The sequence below is a fragment of the Ictalurus punctatus genome, chromosome 9, assembly GCF_001660625.3.
Source record: "Ictalurus punctatus breed USDA103 chromosome 9, Coco_2.0, whole genome shotgun sequence".
NCBI classification, from domain to species: domain Eukaryota; kingdom Metazoa; phylum Chordata; class Actinopteri; order Siluriformes; family Ictaluridae; genus Ictalurus; species Ictalurus punctatus.
The window spans coordinates 15744631-15770041 of record NC_030424.2 but is presented as its reverse complement, the minus strand read 5'-3'; the positions used below and the strand labels follow the sequence as shown (position 1 = coordinate 15770041).

General features: G+C 39.4%; 1 protein-coding gene across 1 annotated transcript in view; it reads right to left on the bottom strand.

Moving 5' to 3' along the window:
• Positions 1-4332: 4332 nt before the first annotated feature.
• tmem63c (transmembrane protein 63C) overlaps positions 4333-25411 on the bottom strand; it is a 31657-nt gene continuing 10578 nt past the window's right edge. The window contains exons 2-23 of the mRNA XM_017475421.3: positions 21914-22181; positions 19674-19753; positions 17680-17767; positions 17126-17163; positions 16458-16600; positions 15035-15086; positions 14808-14916; positions 14224-14297; positions 13995-14075; positions 13651-13771; positions 13330-13463; positions 13044-13166; positions 11838-11991; positions 11609-11715; positions 10517-10603; positions 10355-10420; positions 10085-10247; positions 8753-8858; positions 7806-7973; positions 7500-7615; positions 7252-7326; positions 4333-7024 (exon numbers count right to left, since the gene is read on the bottom strand). Of these exons, the coding sequence (XP_017330910.1) occupies positions 6800-7024; positions 7252-7326; positions 7500-7615; positions 7806-7973; positions 8753-8858; positions 10085-10247; positions 10355-10420; positions 10517-10603; positions 11609-11715; positions 11838-11991; positions 13044-13166; positions 13330-13463; positions 13651-13771; positions 13995-14075; positions 14224-14297; positions 14808-14916; positions 15035-15086; positions 16458-16600; positions 17126-17163; positions 17680-17767; positions 19674-19753; positions 21914-22135 (2532 nt within the window). The 5' untranslated portion in view covers positions 22136-22181 and the 3' untranslated portion in view covers positions 4333-6799. The remainder of the gene's footprint in view (positions 7025-7251; positions 7327-7499; positions 7616-7805; positions 7974-8752; positions 8859-10084; positions 10248-10354; positions 10421-10516; positions 10604-11608; positions 11716-11837; positions 11992-13043; positions 13167-13329; positions 13464-13650; positions 13772-13994; positions 14076-14223; positions 14298-14807; positions 14917-15034; positions 15087-16457; positions 16601-17125; positions 17164-17679; positions 17768-19673; positions 19754-21913; positions 22182-25411) is intronic.

Sequence of the window (25411 nt, the reverse complement as noted above, 5' to 3'; positions counted from 1 at the left end):
GAAGCACCGCAGTATTTAAGAATTAAGAAATGCTGAGGCCGAAGTGTCAGCCCTTGTTGTGTGATGACCAAGCTCGTGTAAAGACCTACGGGTCTACCTGCGCGAGTCCACCAAGCAAGGACACTGACAAGACACCAGTCGTGCTGCTAAGTATACTTTCTTTTCCCCCTTTGTTCCTCTTGCTGTTTACTTGTTCACACAGGTACTAACACTAACATGTGTCATCAGTTTATCCCTGTTATTTGCCACAGGCGCAGACTGTGGCACACTCCCAGAAGAGTACGCAACTTGGACAACCTACACTCTCTGAATGTGGCCTCTGCAGATTCCCTCTTATTCCCTATCGGACTTTGGAACTGCTAATCTGCTGTCAACAAGGCAGATTTCATTCCTGCCTTTCCAACTCACTCCAAGTGTGCTGGCTCTGACTGAGACCTGGATCCATACTGAGAACACTGCCACACCCGCTGCCCTAGCCTCCAACTTCAACTTCTCCCATACCTCATGTCCCAACAGACGAGGGGGTGATACAGGTTTGCTTCTCTCCAAAACATGTAAATTTACCTGTCTTTCTCCCTCTTGCTCATACACTTCCTTTGAATGTCATGCTGTTACAGTCACTGACCCTGTCAAAATGCACTTTCTTGTTGTTTACCATCCTCCAGGTCAACTGGGGAAGTTCATGGATGAATTTGACACTCTACTGTCCACCATTCCAGATGATGGAACTCCTCTTCTAGTCCTTGGTGACTTCAACATTCATATATACAAGCCACATGCAGCTGTCTTTCTTGCTCTCCTTCCCACATTTGACCTCAAGCAGTTGCTGACCACACCAGCAACCCACAAAGCCGGCAAACAGCTCAACCTCATCCTCGTATGTAATTGCACCACACACAATCTTCTCCTTACTCCTCTCCACACCTCTGACCATTTCTTTATCCAGTTCTCTATTTCTCTCCCCTCAACCCTTTCACCGTCTCCACCCTCTATCTCTTTTCGTCGCAATCTTCACTCCCTTTCTCCCTCACATTTCTCCTCCGTTGTCACAACCTTACTTCCCTCTGATAGCCATCTCTCCTCACTTGACTTAAACACTGCAACTGACATGCTATGTTCCACCCTAACATCTTTTCTTGACAGCATCTGCCCAGTAACCTCCAGACCTGCTCGCACATCACCCTCTAGCCCTTCGCTCTCAGAAGCTCTGCGTAACAACCGGGCCAAACTAAGAGCATCTGAAAGGAAATGGCATAAATCTAACAATCCAACTGACCTAACCAATTACCAAACACTTCTCTCCTCTTTTTCCAATAGCACCTCCACTGCTAAAGCCACATACTACCAACAGAAGATCGGCAGTTCTCCCAACACCCGCACTCTCTTCAAAAACCTTTTCTTCTCTTCTCTGTCCCCCTCCTCCATCTTCCTCTCTCACTGCAGATGACTTTACCACTTTCTTTTCCAACAAGGTTACATCAATCAGGAACCAGTTCTCAACCCCAGACATGCATAGACCGGCTCCTCCTCCGTGTAACTCCCAACTGACTTCCTTCTCTCCCCTCTGAGTCTGAGGTCTCTAAACTCCTCCTCTCTAGCCATCCCACAACCTGTCCTCTTGACCCTATCCGTTCTCACCTTCTTCAGTCCATTTCTCCCACACTACTACCTGCACTCACACACATCTTTAACACATCCCTCTCTACTGGCACATACCCTACCTCATTTAAGCAGGCCCAGGTTACCCCACTGCTTAAAAAACAATCACTTAACCCAGCTGTGGTTGCCAACTACAGATCTGTTTCCCTCCTCCCTTTTCTTTCCAAAACTCTTGAAAGAGCCATTTTTAATCAACTTTCCAATTTTCTCTCTGCTTTCCGTCACTGAAGCCTTACGACTAGCAAGAGCAACCTCTAGATCATCTGTCCTCATCCTACTTGACCACTCTGCTGCTTTCGACACTGTGAACCATCAGATCCTCCTGTCAACTATCTCCAGCCTGGGCATCACTGGAACAGTTATGCGCTGGGTGGAATCCTATCTCTCTGACAGATCCTTCAAGGTATCATGGAGGGGAGGTATTTCTGAAACTCAGCAATTCACAACTGGTGTTCCACAGGGGTCAGTTCTGGGTCCACTCCTCTTTTCTATCTACACTACATCTCTAGGGCAGGTGATTGAGTCTCATGGCTTCTCATATCATTGCTATGCTGATGACACCCAGCTCTATTTGTCCTTCCAGCCTGACGATCCATCCGTCTCTGCACGTATCTCTGCTTGCCTGTCGGACATCTCGGTCTGTATGAGGGAACACCACCTTAAGCTCAACCTGGCAAAATCTGAGCTTCTCGTCATCCCAGCCTGTCCCTCAACAACCACAACCTCACTGTACAGCTCGGCTCAACCACACTCAAGCCAACCAAGACGGCCAGGAACCTTGGGGTGATTCTCGATGACAGCTTGACCTTTACAGACCACATCTCAACAACTGCATGGTCCTGTAGGTTCATCCTGTACAACATCAAGAAAATCAGACCCTACCTCACCGAACAGGCTACACAGATACTAGTCCAGGCTCTTGTTATCTCAAAACTGGACTACTGCAACTCAGCACTCTCGAGCCTCCGGGCCAGCTCCATCAAACCCCTTCAAATGATTTAGAATGCTGCAGCACGCCTTGTCAACCGGTCCAGGAGAACCCATGTCACATGACTGTTCATCTCCCTCCACTGGCTTCCTGTAGCTGCCCGCATCGAATTCAAAGCGTTGATGCTCACCTACAAGACCTTGTCTGGAACAGCACCCTCCTACCTCAAGTCTCTCCTGAAGGCTTATGTTCCCTCACGCAATCTGCAATCAATCAACGACCGACGCTTAGTAGTACCTACTCAGCGTGGCTCAAGGTCCCTTTCAAGAACATTCAAACTAACTGTTCCTCAGTGGTGGAATGAACTTCCAACCTCAATCTGGACTGCAGAATCTCTCACCATCTTCAAAAAACAGCTAAAGACCCACGTCTTCCGTGAAAACCTATCTAACCCATTTGAAAAAAAAAAATTACTCTGGCACTTACACCTCTACTCTGCACACTTTGCTTCTTCTGGAACTCAATTAATGGATCTTGTATGTTAGCCTAATTGTATTGTTCTCTGCTTGATTTATTGCTATTTTCTCATTTGTAAGTCGCTTTGGATAAAAGCGTCTGCTAAATGAATAGATGTAAATGTAACTTATCGAGTCAGGCCAAAAGCATTTTAGATTCTCAAACATTAGTTTTCTAGCACAACATTAAATGTTAAAGAATGTTTGTATGTCAGTAAAAAAAGCAGCATATTATGAAAGCATATACTTTTCAGAAAAAGACACAATGAAGGCTGATGGGTTTTGCTGCAAAAACTAAGAAGCAAGTATGACAGTCAAGTCTCCAGAAGAACTGGCACTGGTTCTGCAAGATGCTCAATAAAACATACAGCTCATTTCCTTACAAAACTATGCTAATTATACCGGAGATTACTAATATAATTTAAATTTTTCAAATCAAATCAAATATTGACTTTGTTTCATCTACTACTATTTACTGTATTTTTTTTTTCAAAATGTAGAAACATTTAATTTCATTATTTTGAAGGTATCTTTGCTCTACAGCATTTCTTTCCATGTGCCAAAAACTTTTGCACAGTACTGTAGTTGAGTATGGATGAGTTTGGTGAATCTAGCCTCCTTTATAAGTGTTGATTTGTATCTCTATAATAAATGCATGAGAGCTCTGCTTTTTCCTTATCTACCGTAGGGTGTACTCTGCAACCACTTCGGCTTGCATAATTCTGATATTTTTTGTGATTTTAATATACTGAATCATAATTTTTTTTTTTTTTTACTTTTCATATACATTCAGGGGCATTCATATACATTTTTTTAAGTGCATCAAATCCATAATGGCCTACAGACTTCATACTGTGGTTTTTCTGAATACCAAATATGGTAACCATAAAAAAGTTTGTAACCCTTTGTGTCAAGCCAAAATACTGTATTACTAAACGTACCGTTATGTCTGCTTTTAGTTTATCATCTAAAGGCATTTTGGTGGAAAAACAATCCACTTAGTTTTTGTACATTACCCATAACAGTATTTTACATGCACTTTCTCAGTCAATGCTGATGATGTGTTAAGGATGCATCAACAAAGCAGGCTGAAAAATATCAGCCCAAATGGAGATCAATGTAGGGATGAATTGAACTTTGTGTAGTCTGAGCCAGGAATAAATCAACCCCAGACTCACTTCTGCGTATTTTCCCTAAATCCATTGGTGGAGCGGTTGCATGTGATTCCACAAAAGACCAAAATATTCTTCCTTATGAGATCATAACAATAGATAATAATCTACTGTGGATGCCAAACTGAAGCTCCATATTGATGTCTTCAATAACCCCCCACTATTTTCTCAAAAATTTGGTCACCTGCCAATTACCACCCACCATCCAGCTCTCTGGGAGGGGGAAGGCTAACAAGTGCTTCCTCTAAGAAAACAGCCAACCACATCTTTTCAAACTGCGACTTGAAAATGCTATCTACCCTCTTCCACATACATGAGCTCGCAAACATCCATGATTGGCTAGTGTCACTGTGATTGACATAGGAGAGAGAGTATACCGTCCCTCCCGCACAGAGTACACGGCTAATTTTTCTTCCTTAGCTCCCAGTCACAGATGGCTGTCTAATTCACAATCTCCTGGTGATAGGCCAGACATTTAATTCTTTTTATATTCAAAAGACAAAGAGGGGCTTAGCCATGCTAGCCAACTGATACCAGCCCCCAGTGGCATGTATAAAACATATTAATAACATCAACTCATTTTGACAAACAAAACCCCCAGATAGAACCTAAAAATTCCAATGATGCTCAATCATGTGACTGCATATGTGCATGAAGAAATGTATAAAGTACTTTCATACTGTTAATGAACATAACGTTGATGTGTTGTTTGGAGTTTTATTTTATTGTCTTCTGCTATAGTGCAGTGAGATACGGTACAGTGGGTTACAGTACAGCAGCTCACCCTGTGCTCCCTGTCATACATAGAAACCTCACAACCCACAAACCTCCACTGCGTAAACAAAACAAATTCTACACACTGGATGCTAGTAAATACAATCAGCACAAATTGATCAAATAAATCTAATTAATATTCAGTCTGCATCTCTCAGGGTGTTGTACTGTTTATCTAAATAGGACTGCAGAAAGGAAGAAAACTAGATGAATGTGGATTTGAAGCTGGATGTTGTGCTTTATGAGAGAATTTATGATTTCCTTCTTAAGTGCTAAGGCGATTTACGCAACTGCATAAATGAAGTACGTACTGGACTTTTTGGCACTTTGTAATCTCCTGCTCTGTTTTCACCAGTCCATGCAGCATATCACAGGCCATGCTGGATTGTCAGGTACTTTAAAAGGTAAAAGTTTTTTTTTTTCTTTTTTCTTTTTCTTCAAATCTCTCTTCAAGGCACCACAAGAGAGCACAAAACAAACATTCGGTTGCATTCAGTTTGGCAAGAAAACCCTCCCACCCCCATCTCAACCAGTCATATAACCACTAGCAGCAAAGAGCATAGTACAAAACTTACAAAGCGCATTAGAGTGTTTTAGTAGCTGGCGTAACACATCACCAGGTTGAGAGTGCTGCAGACTGAACAGAATCATGTGTAAGGAAGGTAGTTGATTACATGCTGACTACATTTGATTACATGCAGTGTTGGAGACCCTGGGCAGTGATGCCCGAATGCAATATTAATATCAATGTCCGTCTGATAATACCCCCCCCACACACGCACACTCTTAGTGTCTAATTAATCAAATGCTGAGAGAATACACTCATTTTGTAAAGTAACAGATTGGGAATTTTACTTTGGTTTGCGTTTCCTGTTCTTTATAGTACTGTATATTCCAAGATTCTCTGTGTCCTAGTTTGTCCTAGCTGAATACATTAATTTGCACTGTAGGCATAATTGTGGCTTTTGTTCCATTTTGTACTACAATCATGAGTATGCAGCAAAGGAAAAAAAATAAACATAGCTGTAGCAGGCAGATTGAGGATTGATGGAGATGGGTTCTGCACTCTTGATGCAATAAAAGATTAAGACAAAAGATTAAATGCTTAAAATCCCTCCAAATTACACAGTTAAATATCCCAAATAATAATAATAATAATAATAATAATAATAATAATAATAATGCACAACATTCCTTAAATGAACAGTGATACTGTACACCTTCATATAAACCCCTAACAGCAAGTAAAAACAGTCTTATATAATAATTTTTAAATGAAGATTAGTAATAAGCCACTAGCAACAAGTACAAACGTATTCCTTCCCGTGTCCAATTTCTCTGACATCCTGCCTAAATAGAAGTGCACTGGGTCAAGCTTTTGGGAGACACAGAGAACAAGTACAGAAAAACACTAAAGAGAGGACATGGCCTTAGAAATCAGCAGAGCCAAGGAAAAGCTCCTCCAAAGCACAGGGTCCAGTTTTCCATACTTCCGTCAGCAATTGTGCCAGACGCCATCAGCCTCAAGAAAGGCCCAAGAAAAACAGAAGAGAACAGAAGAAGACAGAAGGCTATAGAGCAAGAAAGATTGCAAGAGAAAGAGGGAGAGACTGAGTGGACACACGTTGTGCCAGATCCACTCCTGAAACAATTTTTGGAGGGGGAAAAAAATGCAGCATTGTGCCTCAGTAACAGCCTCAAGTTAAGATGAGGCAGGGGGCTTTTAATTTGCTGGTAGAGGTGAGTAGGTGTCACTGGTAGTCCACTGGGCTGTCCATCAGAGAGCTGGAGCAGACAGGTCCTGGTGTGTCCTCAAGCTCCGTCTCCACTGTCTCCTCCGCATCTTTCCCAGTTGCCCCCTCTTCCTCGTGCACCGAAGCCTGGCAATTGCCCATGGTGCCATAACTCTGATGGGCAGGAGAGGGCATGGGTGTCAGACCCAGCTCCGGCTCCAATAAAACCGATGCTATGAAGAGCTGAGCAGAGAGGACGAGAGAAAGAGACAGGATATTATTGTTTTCAATACCACTTTCACCTTGTGCAGTAAAGTCTATAAAGACTGATTTTGTTTGAGTGAGAAAGTGGTGAGTAGGTGGACACAAAATTGAATGATTGCTATATTAAGTGGTAATAAAAACATTTTTTTAGCCAGTATCAATGATATTTTATGGATGCAATGAAACGAAATGCAGTAAGCAGATACATTCGCAGTAGTTGTGGTGGATGCAGTGCTTCTCTCCATATCATTATAGGCTCCTTCTATGGTTGTATCAGACATCTGAAAAATGGGTAATGCATGAAGGTTATGTAGCATGTAACCCAAAAAACACTCATAGCAAAAAGGCATTACTTCTTAACAACACAAGTTAATAACATTTCATCACAAACTTATTACGTGAAAATGTACTTCAGCCCTAAAATACTAAAAGGAGATTACATATCATATCTCACCTGATACATTGTTGATCTGTCTAATTGTAGTTTTTTCAGACAGATTCCAAAGAAGGAAAAGATGATACACAAAAGTACAGAGATGAACGTGAACAGAGTGATGGGTCGCATTGGACCTGAAAACACACCAGTTACACAATGAGGCTATTACACAGTTCACAGTTCTTCCTCTCTCAGTAAAATCACAAAAAGCCTAGGATATTATTATACAACATAAATATATAAACTAATGTTGAGAACGTGTCAATTAATGAGAATATTAAGAGCGAACACATATGAATCGTGTTATGTTTACTGGCATCTTACCCAGTCGGAGCACAAAGAAGAAGAGAAGCCAGAACATGCAGAGAATTGGTGCCACAAGCACCTGCCTGATAGCAGCAGAGTGGATGTGCTGACTCAGCTTGGTGGGGATGTAGGCATAGTAGATGTTATAGCGGTCAACCATGTGTTTCAGAATCAAATACAACAGCCCTAAAACAGGTAGATCACTCCTATTACTAATATGGCAAGAAATATTTCACTGCATCACAGGAGATGATGCCTGTTTAGGAAATAACAGGAAATGTTGAAAACTATCACACGGAGAAATAAGGATCATAGCTGGATGGATAAAGAATACCCATCAACTACATTTTGAACCAACAGCACAGCCCAGAAGTTGAAAGCAGATGCCAAATGACCTCAGTATCAAGGGGGAAAATGATGATTGTGGACTGCGGCGTAGTAAATAAACAGTCATAATGTGTGCTGGTGACAGAGCAGGTGTGGAGTGGGCGTCTGGCTCGCGGCTAGACGGTTCGGATGGTCTGGAAGACTAGAGTGGTGTTCACACCTCACAGACACCTCGCGTTACACTGAGATACTGTCAGTGATACGGCTCAGACGCCCACACACTCTGCTGAGGAGGAGAACCAGAGGACAGGAGTGGACTGAGGCAGCATGAACATGCATATATAGCAAAAGCAGGATATTGACCACAGGAGGAGGAAGAGGATTGGAGAAGAATAAAAGAAAAGAGAGAAGGGATAAAAAAAAAGAGGAAAGAAAAGCAGGACACAAATGTCTTTGGGCAACAGAAAGCAGATGAAAAATAAAACTAGAATAGGCAAGAAAAATAATTTTTTCAAGGAAGATTTATGTGAATAGTACTTGAAAATTTAGATAAGAATAACATGAAAAGTAACAAGAAAATAGCTTAAAATAAATCTCAGTATAACGTTTACACTGGTAAACCTACACTGCAAACTCACCAAAGGGTACGATGATGGGGCATGTAATGCTATAGGTCATACTGACAGAGAATATGCACATAGTCCAGGCATACTCTAACCCAAACTGGAACTCATAGGCCTGACTCTGCAAGGTAGGACAAGAGATTAACGTTAAACAAATTATTCAGCATAGTTAACTTAATAGTTCTTATTAGTCAGCCTGTTTGTGGTTTAGAAGTATATGTATATAGATGTATATTCTCTATCAGGAGTGCAGTACAAATGCAACTTAATGAACTCACAATGCATCTAAAACAAACCCTTTAATATAGTTATGTACTACATAAAATATACTACAGTTGTAGCTCATAGCGCAAACCGCACCTGGGAATGCCTACTACATGTGTTCTGCATGAGGCACATATTGCTTTTAAAAGCCATCCTTGGCCACCCTTAGTGTTGTCAAAAAACTCAGGACTAAAGAGGAACAGCAAAGGAAATAAAATGATAATAAACCATGTTCTTATTAAATAAGACTCTTGTGTCAGAACAAGTGTGGAGAGAATTAATGTCACCAATATACCCAATTGTTTTTAGTGAAAATTGTGGTATACGCCTATAGAATAGTAATTTGGATTAAGATATGCAAATAAATGATATTGCATTTTTCTTGTGGTAGACTGCATCTTCTATAACATTTGAAAAAAAAAGTTCTGAACTCTTGCACAAGTCCTGATTAATGTATTGAAGTGACAAATGCGCCCTAAATGACGAGCAGTATTAAAAGAAAGTTCCCCTGAAAATTTTTTTCACCATTTCCCCAAAATAGTCTTGCATTACTAAACATAATAGACAACAAATATCTATGAGAATTAATAAAAACACTGACAGTTCAAAAGTAGTACTGCAGGAAAATCATGAGCTTGGCAACACTACTGCGAGCAACACACATCATTTACATCTAGTTTTGGGAGGCAGGAAAAAAAAAAAAATCACATGCAAAACTGGCAACCACTAATTTCCCAAAGTACATCAAGCTGAGTACATAATGTGTCACAAATCCCATTTCACTACCCTATTTTGTGCAACCCTGCTTATACAAAATACAAATACAAGAGTATTCAATAGAGAAGCACGCTTTGCATGTTGCTACGTGCACAGTGTTTAAATGACATTTAGGCCTGTATGCCAGTTTCACTCACTGAACTTACTGAGATTCCATTGAACTTCCACTGAACTCAATAAGTTCAATCAGAATCTTTTGAATAATAGCCCCTTCCCTGATACAGAGCAACATCATTACGTATCCTTAAATGATATCATTCAGTTCATCTGGAGCTGACAAGTAATAGAGCAGTTCCTCTTACTCACTCGTTTAACATGGATGCGCTCCGCTTTGGATTTTGCAAAGCAAAGACGCAGCGAGTAAACCAGTAGTGAGGGAATCCGCAGCAGCTCCATCGCCGTGCCAATCAGACTCGACGTGATGACGTAATTCACGAAGAAAGCTCCATTATCAGGCAAGAACACACATCTAAGAAATTATCCATAATAAACAAATAGGAAAGTATGCGCTCTAGTTTTAAATTTGTAGAATAAAACAGTTTAATCAGACTTCAGTTACAAGCAGCTTTAACTCACTGGAACTTTACATCTTTCTGATCCAGGAAGTGAGTGTCAAAGAGCCACCTGAAGAAAAAATCCAAACTAGAGAACAGACAAAAATGTGTTATACCAATATATTCGTAGATATAGATATATTTTTTTGGATATGCACTATGGCATCGCTACAAATGAATGTACCTGGACAGACCAAGTGAAGGCAGAATGATGACCATAAAGACCAGAAGTAGAAAGCACTTGTGCATAGTGATCTGATTCTCACTGGACCTGGAAAATGACAGCTATTATTATGATAAGCTTGATGTGTATCTTGCGTTTGTTATTTCAACTATTCACAAACCCTGAAATTGCAATTCATCTTCCCTTGAAAATAACCTGTACAGAATGTACTGACTGTGTAAATTTCACTCTACAGTATATTATATATATATATATATATATATATATATATATATATATATATATATATATATCTCCCATACTCATGTGGGCTGCTTCCTGGAGGTGGATTATATCCTGAGTTGGGTAAACTGTGCTGTCCTCTGTCATTCTTCAAAATTTTGTTTTGTTGCCCAACCTGACTAAAACCTGATTTTATAGTACAACCATGTGAAACAAGTATAAAGTCATTTTTTGGGTGTAAAAATGCACTTGAAAAACTCTCCTGCACTTCATTTCTTCTTCTAGTCCTCATACAGATGTACCATGATGACAGAAAAGTGTTATAGGATCCAGATCCAGACAGGCCACCACTGCGCATTCATTATTCCCTTATTGTCATCACTATGACAACAAGACTGAAGAGGTTAGCTAAGAATGCGACTGATTGACACACATACAGAGCAGGAGAGGAGGATGCGTGTGTATGTTGGGTTGGGTTGGGTGGGGGTTGCTCTGCTGTTATGTAATATGTTTGTGCACCACACTGAATATGTCACTGCAGTAGAAAACACAATGAACAGACATCCACTGGCACACAATAACAGCTACTCATTAAGATCTAATGTGTTAATGTTGCAAAAATAGCTTCGGGTAATCCTAAACAGTGAAGTCGTACGCATATAGCAACAGTAAGTAGTGGCTTTGGCTTTGAGGTTTTGTTTCTGTTTGATGGTGCTACACTGTGCTGCATGGTTTAATCATCCTGAGTCAGTTGTAATTATTGTGTTTTGGAGCTAAGTCTGAACACTTGTTAGTAGTCTTTTTAAGGCTAGTGAATGATAACTGTTGTGGGGAGAAGCTTTTAAAATTCCATCCGTGTTTTCTACCCACCTGGTCCAGTGATACTCAAAGAAGGCAGAGTAATATACGACGAAGGGGAGCAGAACGGAGAAAGCCCATAGGAGCAAAGTGGGGAAGAACTGGGTGATAACTGGATTCTGTAGAACAGACCAGAGAGTTTAAAGTCATTTTCAAGGTGAGAGAAATCAGGTTTTGATTTTACAGTAAGTAATCATACAGTAAAATGTACATGAGAAAAGGGGATGTAGTTGGCACTGACCCGAAGGCTTTCCACAGGTCGAGTGACGTTGAACTTGTCCATAGTGTTGACAATAATGGCAGGAGTGGTGAGGAAGAACAGCAGGAGGAAGAGCAGGATATTAAGCAACACACACCGAAGCCACCAGCGAGAGCCACTCACTGACAGGTTCTCCCTGCAGAAATACACACCGCAAATTTGACTGCTGCTGAAGATTACTGGGACACTGAACTAATTCTCAAGCAGAAAAAGGGATGTGCAATAAAAATATAAAGTAATAGATTATGTGTAATATTTTGCACTTAAGTACTTGGGTCTAGTATGACTAGAAAATGCACCCAAGACAATCCCACACTTGAAGACGATAACGTCATTTTTTAATTTATATAGATTTTCCATTTATATTTATTTTTATTTCAGTCTGTACAGGATTTCACTGAGCTTTTCTGTGATTGTTGCGACAAAAAAGCTTGATTATGCAGCAGCTTTTTTCAAACTTTGCGATGCAACTTACAGAGGTTTTTTTGTGTTTTTTTTTTTCACGGAAAACGACTTGAATTGGTGCAATCACAACTGCAGGAAATTGTTTTGCACGGCCTTTTGCAGTGATGTTTGGGGATAAATGAGACATTTTAGCTCTGCTCATGTTCGCTGTGCTTGAATTGAAGAGTGCTTTGGCTAAATATGCGTTGTGATGAAGTCTTGGCCCAATCTGCAGAAAATCTGCGGTAATTCTGGAAAATTGCGTGGTCCTCAGAATATTGTGCTGTATCCTTGCTTTTGCATTCATTTCTGTGGTAGCAAAACCACAAAATCCTGGAGGGACTGATATATCTCTACCTGGAGGATTATCGTGAAGATGCAGGCATTTGAATTAGCACAGATCAGGAATAAGTGAGACATCAACAACTTGAGGAATCTCTTTAATAAGAAGCCTCAATATAACGCAGACTCCCAGTCGGGTTCTTTCTATTTCAGATTCTTTCAATAAAATATCTACTCAGAGGATAAAGTCTGAAAAAGAAAAAAACTCACATGGACAAGCAGCATTCAACCCATCACAACAAGGAAGCTTTTTTGCTTGCACTCTCAGTCAGGTTTTCTAGCCTATGCGTTTTGGATTTACAGAATATGTTTGTTTGATTCTTCCAGCAAATTTGTTGACTACACCTTAAATGAAAAAGAAGAGAGCTGACATTCATGCCAGTTCATTCTCTGTATACATACCAGATGATGTCATTGGGGGCAGGGGCATAGCGTACACCCCACTGGTGCGAGTGCACGACCGTAGTAATGCTGGACTGTTGCGGTTTCCGACGGCAACGTGCCCTCCTGTAGTCCTTCACAATGCTACACAAATTCAACAGGTATCTTTAACCTCATATCAGATCTTTTTTCTGCAAGGTATGTCTGTGAGAATTTTAACAGAACTCTCTTGTGTTACTGATGAGCAGGCAACTGCGATATCGCTGTACTATGACCAATCAGTAATTGAAGTCCATGTAGTGCTTACACTGCAGTCATCCTCTCGTCTCTGAAAGTGACAAAGGCAATGCCCAATCTCTTCATGGTAATGCGATTCTTTTCTGCATTAAACTCATCTGTAAGCTTCTCCTCCAGTTCACTGTAATACTGCTCTGCATCGATCTGGAGAAGAGAAGACAAGAGTAGACAAGAGAAGACAAGAGAAGTTAGTGTGCAGTGGTCCCCAGTGGCGAACTTGAGGAGGTGCAACGACACAGAATGAAACAAATTGTGTATTATTTACCATCACTATGATATTGTTTACTGTCATAAACACAATGTATGATCCAATCACTATATTACATTGTACCTGTTCAAAGCCACATAAATCACAGCAGAATATCTGAGCACAGGGATGTGTCTTTATCATGATCCTCCCTTCCTTCTGTGATTTGGTAGTGAAATACAGCCTCCCCTTCATTGCTTTTCGCCTGCAGGAGAACCAGACAAATGAGGATTTGAAGAGGAGAATAATTTGTGCCACCATACGAAATCATTTTGAACCTAACACTGCAATCCAAAAGTCAACAGTGTTCAAGTGTTCTTTAATCAGCTTTCTTTTGTGTGTAACCCCTGAGTCACAATACAATGATTAAAAAAAAGTAATGTTAAAGGGTTTGCTGTGGTTGGAATGGGAATGAGGGAATTAATTACCTCTCAGAGTCCAGCTTCATTAACTTTTGTACGTTGAAACAGAAGCAGATGTCCGTGACTGTACAGCTCGGATAAGCTTCGCTGTTCAGTTATAGAAATAAAAATTCCAATATACTTAATACAAACAATTTATTTTTTGTGATGTCCAGAAAAATTAAGTATGCAAATGTAAATGTAAATGAAAGACTGGAGTTAGCAGGATAACAGATTGGCTCTTATCATTACTCACTGGAGGTGTTTGGTAATCAGGCCAGGGTCAGAAATCTCTCTGGGAATGTTGGTGATCATTAAAGTTCTTGCCACCTGTAAGGACAACAAATGGAAAGAAACAAACCACTATATTACCTCATCTGTACACCTGCTCATTCATGCCATTATCCAATCAGCTATTCATGTGGCAGCAGCACAAAACATAAAGCTCCAGTTAATGATCACATCAAATATCAGAATGTAGAAAAAATGTGATCTCAGTGACCTAGCCTGTAGCATGGTTGCTAGTGTCAGATGGACTGGTTTGAGTATTTCAGATACAGATGATCTCCTGGGATATTTATGCACAAGAGGGTTTACACAGAATGGTGTAAAATGCAACAAAACATCCAGAGAGTGGCGGAGGAGAATGGCCAGACTGGGTGGAGCTAGCAAGAAGGCTCAAGTAACTCAAATAATCATTCTTTACACCCATGGTGAGCAGAAAAGCATTTCAGAATGCACAACACTTTGTGTTTGAACCTTGAGGTGGATGGGCTACAACAGCAGAAGACCACACTGGGTAACACACACACACACACACAGACGGTGTACCATACTAACCTTCTCATCCTCTTTGTATTCCAACTGTGAGGAGTGGTGAACCATACAGAGTACAGTAATTACAAAATAAAGTAGTGCAAAGATGCTGTGTATCCACAGAAAACTGTTCCTGTGGTAGAGAGGGAGGACTGGTTATAACCAGCAACATGTACAGTATGCTTTGGTTAATTTTCCCACATAGTATGACAGTAATGCATACATTCAAATAAAAACATATGATAACTTACTGTGCTGCTATGTTAGCCACAGTTGTTTGACCAAAATTCTTAGGGCTGTCCTCTAAAAAAAAAAAAAAAAAAAAAGAGGTAATAATTTACATAGAACACACAGAGAATAATCCTGAAATCTAATGTCTCACTGTGCAAATGAACGCATCAACTATTGTTTACTGACACCATAGAAATAGTGCCTACTTAGTGTACTATTTTAGGTAATAGATAAATAATCTGTTGGTTCTGGAGCATTTTCTTGACCCGTATCTGAAAAAAGCTTGTCTGTATGTACAGATTTACATTTACTCGCTTGGCACTTTAATCCATAGAAGAGGAAGAAATGCAAGCAATTGATGTTTGAGGCTTGGTTTCCTGGTCATTCTGGGATTTGAGTTCTCAATCTTCCAATCACTAGTTCAGAACCTTAACCACTGAGCCACCACAGTCCAGACGTAATGTATATGACTACATTTTAAAATCTCTTTCACTACAAAGCCAATTAGGATGCCATGGGAAGGTGAACATTTCCCCCACATTTCTCCATATTGATTTTTTAAAAACTATTTTAAACTCTGACTGCAATGAATCCAAAGTAAATAAATAAATAAAAGATTTTTTTAGGGCATGTCCAAACTCTGAGAAGTGCTTTACATGACCAGCTCCTCTCTAAAATGGGACCTCATATTCTTGTTTTAAATCTTATTCCTTCTCTTTACTTTAAATGGATCAGCGTTTAATGTATTATAGTCCATTCTGGTTGAGGAAAGTTCAGCTATGTGAATGTGGGTGTGTGAGTATGGGAGGCTGCTTTTCACAATGCTTTTCTTGGGGTGAAGACAGTCAGGGCCTTTCCCATGACATCCTGTGTTTTGCTTGGATTCTCTAACCCCCAGTTGCCACTCAAACCATCTGCAAACACTATGGGGTGGTCCACACAAGAACTTAATGCTCATCCACTAATGTCTGGGTATAAGTGAAACCTAAAACTTCCAGAAACCATTTCTAGCAAGTAATTCATCAAAGCTGAACCCTGTGAAAGACTATCAAAAGAAACATAATAGTAAGTTACATTATGTAAGTCTTATCTTTATATTTATATCCCTGTCATGTATATGTTTATTTAAAGGGAAAGAAAATGTATGTACATGGCATGCATGCTGTTTTTACTCTCTACGTTGAATCATTTCATGGCTGTATATACTGTATGTATGATGTCAGTTAAACGTGCTCCTAAAAGCACAACGAACTTATCCAGTGTGTAAGCATTTTATGATAGTATTGACAAATAGATTACAGAAAGAAAGCTCCTTTACTGGTACAATGTCTTGAAGTAATTATTGTGGACAATAAAAGTGTTATATCTGTTGTCATGGGTCCTTTATAGTGTTGGCGCTCTACAGTTAAATAAGAAGAGATTTTCTAGGCGAGTTGATATTACCCAGGAGGCTCCCAGAGAGGTTGACAGGCAGGATAACACTCAGTGAGAGCAGACACACTACAGCAATGAGAAGGATGATGTGGCGCTGAAATGCCAGGTATGTAACTGCATCAATGCCACACTTACTACGGATCTCTTCGTCCCTGCAGAGAGAAAAGGGAAGCCAACATAGTCACATTTGTACATAGCAAATGAGGGCCTGAATAAGAGAAACTCTCACTAAATGCAGTTCAAATGTGTACGACCTACAGTATAGCTTGTGTGTGTGAGGGCTTTTCTTTTAATTGTACAAACCAGAAAAAAGACACATGATTATATAACATAATAAATAGATGTAAAGACATGCATGCACACACGAGCACACACCCTGAGCCTCGCCCCACATATAGTATGGCCTCCCAGTCTCCTGCTGACAGGACCACCATCTAGATGTTCTAGATGGTTCTAATGCAGTCGGCTAAATATGGCGCTAGTGTGCCAACCTGACCGCCTAAATGACATCCTGGAAACCATGGGAACAGAGGAAGTGGCCGCTTTAAGGAGCACGCCAAGCTGTGAGAGTGAGTGGCAGACCGTAGGCTTGCGTTTGTTTTCCCTGCTTAATGAGATATAACGGAAGCGAGCCAAACGCTGAGTGATGTCATCACCACTAGCCAGTACACACTTACTTCATGTGGTAGAGAGATGTGAGCCAGGAGCAGAAGCCCTACAAAGACAAGGAAGAGAGGACAACGAGTGCGTAAAAAGGTCTAGAACAAATAAAAGTGAAAAAAGAGCATGTCTGTTGAGCTAAGCATCTGTCAGAACCATTTGTGCTATAAGAGAACGCAGAAAGAGCTATATAAAAACACATAACGTTGATGAGTCTGTGCTGAAACATCATGCAGTAAGTAATCAAGGGGGCAGAATGTCGTCAGATACGGAAAAGGTGAGTCATAGGCATAATGTGACAGACGTGTAAAGCAAATACTGTAGGCGAACACAAATGTGTACCCATGTGATGGCTCCTCAGGTCATACTGCTACTCCACTACACTTAATTTAAAACAAGCACGCTATTACATGCTCAGTTTTATTTAGTTTACAAAAAAGAAATGGTTTAAAGTATTATATGGAACTGTATCACTTTCTACCATTTGTTTGGCTATTCTCTCTCTCTCTCTCTCTCTCTGTGTGTGTGTGTGTGTGTGTGTGTGTGTGTGTGTCTGTCTGTGTCTTCTTACCATATCTTTGGTCTCTGAGTCTGAGGGACTGGTTTCAGAAGGAGACTTCTCTTTCTCACTTTGCTCTCCATAGAAAAGTGATGTTAGGCTAAGAAAAAACACAAAGGAATTGTATCAACAAATGTAATGTTTCTGTCTACGCCAGTTTTCACATCTTTTGAGTGTGAGTGCAGTATCATAAATGAAACTCTAACCTAAACTACACTCCCCAAACAGTACCATGAATTAACAGTGCATGTAAACTTTGCCTACATCAAAGCTTTTATCATTAAACAAAAGGGTGTGGTGAGACTTTATAGTAAATTTACCGAGGAGAGGGATGATGACTAACCCAGCAGAGTGATGAAACAGATCTGCAATCTAAGCAGAATAACCTCTTATACGCAGTCTGAGTGTATGCGACCTGCACATAGGGCATGTACGTTTATCTGTCACCTACCTAGTCTAATTACTTAAAGACTTTCTGTTACTGAAAAAAAAAACACAAATCTTTTTAGATTTTGTGCAACAACAGTTGAAAATATAGTCCACAACCAAAAAATATCAAGACAACAGTTCAGAAACTGTCACTGAGGAAGGTACAGAAGACCATTAACACAAATCATGTATGGTAGAAGATAAGCTATAGACTCTAATGATAGACCTACAGTACAAGCTGCACCAACCAGGACAGGTGTTCCTAATAAAGTGACATATAAGTGTACACAGTGTAGAAAAACCCCACCAACTCTACAGTGCTAAGTAACCGATGTTAGCGCCACACACACACACACACACACACACACACACACACACACACACACAGTCAAATCAGTGTCAGTCCTGTGCTGAGAATTATATTCCCATGTCATTATCATCAAGTCATATTCAGACTGAGTAATTTACACAGGGGAAAGTTGCACATAGTAAGAGACAAATTACATAGTTGCTTAAGTTGATTTTCTAGGCTCCCCATTCAGATGATGCAAATTATCTTTGTGTAGTTCAAGCCTCTCAGGTTGCCAGTATTGTCTTGAGTAGAACCATTCAAGATAGGATTTTTCAAAAGTCTTCACACCCCTGCCTTTACACACAAGCACTTGTTTTTAAGCACAAGAAAAAAAAAATCTGGGGATAGAAAATACGGACTGAAGAAGAAACTTTCCCCCCCATTGCTGTCATTTATAGTACAATGTAAAATAAAAGCAAGAGACAATTTAAAAAGAGAAAAATACAAAAAAATAATAATATAATAGTGTATGAATGAGATACATTACATTAGTGTAACGTTGTTACACTAACACAGCAATATGGGCTACAGTCAATAATTGTATACATATATGGTGACCTATATAGTAGGTTTAACTCATACGGTGGACTGCATATATGAAAAGAAAATATCACCATACTACATATATGTCTGGTATATAAGGAAATTCAAATGACATCGATGTAGATTTGTAATGGTACTTATAAACAGAGCCTTGAGAAATGCTTGCCATCAGGAGTATCACGCACATTCTCCACAAGATGGTGCCAGAATCTCACCCATACTCACCAAAAGCGATGGCACTGTGAGGGCCACAGGCATGCTATATTGCTGTATGCTACAACAGTGTTCTTTAAACTGTGTAACATATGACTAATGCTTTCAATTATCATATGATCATATGCTATTGAATGTGTATATGCTACATGAAAAGTAGTTGGGGATGTAGAGTCTGACTCCAAAATCTTATAATCAATACCATTCTTGTAACATTTTTTCTTTTTTTTCCCCAGGACGATACACATACACATCATACTCACATTATTTCGCTGCATAAATGTGCTTTTCATCCTAAATGTTTATCACTGGGCATATGCGTTTTATTGCTGTTGTGTGTGCTGTTTAGATGTGCATAAATATGCAGTACAGCTGGCCAGAATGTGGCATTCTCTGCAGACCTTACCATAATCAATGTATCTCTATAGTAGAGGATGTGACAGAGTGCTCTTAGTGGAGGTTGATGTACCTGTCATTCTCCATCAGCAGAGCCAGACGACCGTAATCCCATGCAGCCTTTCTCACACAGGAGAAAACCAGCAACAGGAACTACAGCAAACAGCATGAAAAGATCAGGCAGAAAAACATTATTTCATGACCACATGCTACACACTGACAATTTCTAATTAAGTGGTGGCGTGATTTTTTTACGTTCAATATTATAGCTCCTTTCCAAAAGAATAAATTCTTTCTTTTTTATATATTCAACAGGGGAAATAGACACTAATCAACATCAATAAGTATGATGTAAACGTCTCAGATTAAGCAAAATGGCTCATTTTCATCTGTGTGGACTAGAACAAATAGGACAAAAACAAGTTCCACATTAAAAGAACATGGTTACATAAAACACCGCACACACTAAACCATTAATTTACATGAGCATTAGAAACATTCTATATAACTAAACATTATGTTGGTAACATTATATTAGCTCTAAGTCGACTAACAGCTTCAGTTGACCTATTTGTGATTTAATATACACTGGAGGAGCAAGACCATAACATTAACTAATACTACATCTGAGAATTTCTTTAAATTGTCCCAGTTTAAAAATCCATATTTAGGTAAAAGTTACATAGATGCTGTTAATTTGACCTTTTTTATGTTAAACCTTTAAAATCTGTTTATATGCTGTCTCAATAGGGGTAATAAGAGTAGTACTCATAGCCTATAGGTCTGTACCCAACTGGTTTGACAAAAATCATAGTGTGCTAAAACAATTTAGCTGATTCTATACTCAAATTATCTACCTAAATTTACCTATTTATATTTCATAATATTTAAAGTTTTCTTTACATATTTTAACGGAGCGCTGTGAGTCTATTATAACCTTTAGATATTTAAACTCATGTACTACCTCAAGTTTCTTTCTTTGTACAGATACTTGCATTACAAACAAACTGGCAATTGTGTATATACATAAATACACAGTGTTTGAAGAAGACTGAATAAAGTGTTTCTTGCATAAAGGCCTCCTGTGCTCTAGGCCCGTATGCAGTAGTAATACTGTAATTAGCCATTTCTTTAGAAAGCGAGAGAGGAGGTGAGTGGTTGTCTTGGAAACTGACAGGGAGTAAGGTCAGTATGCACACTGTTCATGTAATGACTCCAGCAGGAACACATTCAATGACTAGACAACGAGAATACCTTGCTCTTTCGTAACCAAGCCTGTAATTTGAAATTGCATAAAATATTTCCACTGACGCTTACTAAATATGTTCTGCCTTCAATTGGTTAATCAACCTGTTTTATTATTTTAAAAAAATGCAGATGGGGCTGTACATGCAGTAATACAGGATTTTTTAAAAACATACTGTATACTACTTCAGCAATAATAGGTAAAGTTGGTATAAAATGCAAAGTGTTAAGAATGATAAAAGATTTTTATTTTATGCCTACTACATTGTATCAGTAGAAAAGAAAAAGTTTTTTAATGTTAATTTCTGATTTTATGGCAATTTTTTTATAGTGTTTTAAATGATATACTATGTAACACATCCTATTCTGATAAACACATCATCAAGGCTGTCTGATAGTTTACCTGAAGAGACTAAAGAAGCAAGTTAATTGTTGAATGTATCTTCGTTTTACAGAACTGTTTTTTTTTTAGATGTGCCTAAAACTTTTGCACAGTATTGCATATATGAGCAGCAAAGAATACACAGAGACTTTGTTGGATAATGGATAACCTAACTATCTACACCATCTTACTAAATACATGAGACAGTAATTCAACAGATCTTGGTTAGGGAATTAATTTAATATACTGATAAATGTATTAATGTATAACTCTGTATTATGTTCCATTGTTATCCACACACTATAGACCTGAGGTTCTCAAACCATTCCTCTAGCCAGTCCATTTTTGGTTCTGTTCCAGTTCCTTCAATGCCTATAATACCTGCTCAGGTGTGTACAGTACATTCTTGGAAAAAAGGGTCCCTCAGGGATTCTTTGGATAATTAAGGATTCTCTCTCTTCTAAATGGGCTTCAGATAATCAAGCAAAAATTTTTTGGTCATTTTCTGCATAGAACCTGATGAACTTTTGAATCCTTTACAGTTCTAGATTTAAATCTTTTTGTCTTTCTGTATGGAAGCAAAGCAGTTCAAAAAACAAACAAACAATGACCTTTTGCAGGTCTCTGAAACCAATATGGGGCCTGTTGCATGTTTATAAACAGCAGCAGAGAGAGAAATACTGTACCAGCCAGAGGACGAGGTTGATAGCGAGAACAGTGGGCACTCCACCAAAGGGCAGCCCCTGAAGCACACTGCTGTGAGAGTGTGAGAGGTAACACCTTTCTGCAGTGCTATTCTCCTCAGCCACAGAGCCCAGCAAATGTAGGACATCCAAATCCACTGAAGCTGTGGACCATGGCTCAAACGCAGGACTAGCCGTTCCCAAGGAACTGGAATACAACGCCATGGCAATGGCCTGGGTCTCAGCAAGCCTGCAGACTGTCAAAGCATCGCTAGGAAAGGAAGTCAATACCAGACAGGAGTGATTTGATGTTCTGCATTAGTTGTGCACAATGATTCTTAAAACAACTGAACAATGAGAGCTAGAAATTTGATCATTAATAGCTTTGTTAAATAAATAAGATGAAGTGTTACAACAACAAAAGTGTCTGCTGGGAGTTGAGCTCACTTCTGGGACAGAAAAATGTAAACAGAAGTCTGAAATGAAAAAAACAAGCCAAGATTCACAATATCCTGTTTTTGACATTATGGTCCCCTCTGAAACTATTGGAACAGCAAGGCCAATTCATTTGTTTGTGCTATACAGCAAAGACATTTGGGTTTGAGATCAAAAGATAGATATGAGATGAGATTTGGTGTTTCAGATTTTATTTCTGTATTTACATCTAGATGTGTTAAACAACATAAAACATAGAACCTATTGTATAAGACCACTTAATTTTTATGTGAGCAAAAGTATAGGGACAGATAAGTCTTGACAATAATTAAAGTAAATAACACTTAATATTTGGTTGCATATCCTTGCTTGCAATGAGCGTATCAAGCCTGCATCTTGCGGACATCACCAACTTTTCCAGGCTTTTACTGCAGCCTCTTTCAGCAGTTGATTTTTTTCTCCCTTCAGTCTCCTCTTCAGGAGGTGAAATGCTTGCTCAGTTGGGTTAAGGGCTGGTGATTGACTTGGACAGTCTGAAACCTTCCATTACCCCCCCCCCCCCCCCCCACCCCCCCTTGTTGAGTTGGCAGTGTTTTGGATAATTATCTTGCTGCATGATAAAGTTCCTGCTGCTTAATTTGGATGTTTTTCTCTGTAAATTGGCAGACAAAACTGTACCATCATGAGTTACATCATCAATAAAGATGATGTGAGCCTGTTCCAGAAGCAGCAGAAGCAGTCCTGCAAAGCCAAATCCGGACACTACCTCCACCATGTTTCACAGATGAGCTTGTATGTTTTGGATCATGAGCAAATCCTTTCTTTCTCCACACTTTAGCCTTTCCATCACTTTGGTAGAGGTTAATCTTGGTTCCAGAACTTTTGTGGCTCATCTCTGTATTTATTTGCGAATGCCCGTCTGCTGATGTCACTCACTGTTGTTTTAGGGTTTTCCTTAACAGTTCTCACAATATTTCTGTTCTTAGTCGCTGTTGTTTTCCTTGGCCGACCCATTCGGTGTCTAACCCTGCAGTGTTGCTAAGTACACCAGTGGTTTCTTTCTTTTTCAGGAGATTCCAAATTGTTGTAATTGCTATGTCCAGTGTTTGAGCAATGCCTCTGATTGTTTTTCCGTCTTTTCTTAGCTTCAAAATGGCTTGCTTTTCACCCATAGACAGCTCTCTGAACTTTATGTTGATTTATCCTTTTTTAACAACAAATGCAGTCTTCACAGGACTGTCTTCAATCTAACAGGACACAACTGGGTAACAAGAAACACCTGTCAGTCACATGTTCCAATATTTTTGCTCACCTACAAATTGGGTGGGCTGATACAAAAATGTGCTTCAAATAACGTTCTATGTTGTTTAACACATCTACATTTTAATATCAGGAAATAAAAGCTGAAATTCTAAACTCTCTTCTCATATTCTTCTTTTGATATCAAACCGAAATGCCTTCAGTCTACAGTAAAAACAACTGATTTGACCTTGCTGTTCCTGTAGTTTCAGAGGGGACTGTATATGATATGGATATTATACGATATTGAATAAATCATATGGTTATTACACTGTATGCCTAGAAACACTTCAAACAGAAACAAACTACACCTTTTCCTAATCTTTACAAAAAAAGAAAAGAAATTACAGCACATTAAAGCACATCATTTATATACTATATTTTATAGTGCATAGTGGTTTTGCACTCTAGAGGCAATATTTTTCTGAGATTATTTCACCTACAGAGCTGATTAAGGTAAAACCTTTTAAGCATGAGTAATAATATCTGCAGAAAACAATAGGCAGCCAAATAGCACCCGAGTCTTGAGCCAGGACTCTGTCATAGGGGCCATTCAGGGACGCTAAGGAGAACATTTGTACTAAGCTCAGGGAAAAAAAAGCTGGGAAAGAAAGAGAGAGAGAGAGAGAGAGAGAGAGAGAGAGAGAGAGAGAGAGAGAGAAAGAAGGAGGTGTGTGGTGTGTTGGGATCACATGCACGTTCACATGATAACCACACAGGGTTCTCTTAGTCACTGCAAAGATGCTGTCATTTGTGTTGTTTGAAATGTCACTCAGATGGCTGTTATGGGACATTTGTGCTAACACAAATCAAGCAGCTTTTATAAACACGTTCATCAGCTCACTCATGTAACAAAATGAGAAAAAACGAGGCGGCACGAGATAATTATAGACAGCTCACAAATTCAAGGAAAAGCTAGCGGCTCTGTTATGCTGTGTGAGGCATTTTTGGGTCCACTTAGAGGGAAGCATCACTGAAAATCAATACAAAGCTATTCTGACTGATCATCTTTGTCCTCTGATGAGACACTTCTCTCCTGATTGGAGTGCTCTCCTTCTGGATGACAATACCCCTATCCACAGAGCATAAGGGCTCTCTAGATGGTGTGATGAGATGAAAATTATGTAAATCATATCCTATGGCTATCAGAGTCACTAGATCTCAACCCAGTTGAACAGCTATGGAAGATTTGGACTGATGTGTTAGACAGTGCTCTCTACCACCATCATCAAAACACCAACCGAGGTAATATCTTTTGAAAGAATGGTGTTCGTTCCTCCAGCATGGTATCTATGTTAAGGCTTAGGCTTGTGGTGACCTCACATCACGTTAAGTTCACAGTTAGATTTCTGCCCACAAATCTACAAGCTAGACTGTCAACACAAATCTGTCTCAGACAACTCTGAGTCAGCAATTCTGTAAGTAGACTCTACCACTCTCCCTAACACACACACACACACACACACACACACACACACACACACACACACACACACAAAATAAAACTTACATTGGTTTAATTACCATAACTTTCTTAACTAATATGCTCTTATTTGTTCATTATTGGTTGCTCTAATTAGTTCATTTAAAGGGGACCTGGTGTTTGAACATAAATGTGTCACGGCAGTATGCACACAACCACTCTATAATGGTAAAACTCCACCAAGTTCTTTTTATATATATCACCATCCCTTCATTGATAATTTATCAATAATGATTATGCCCTATTGCGTGCTATTGCTTAAATATTCCACCTAAACTCATATA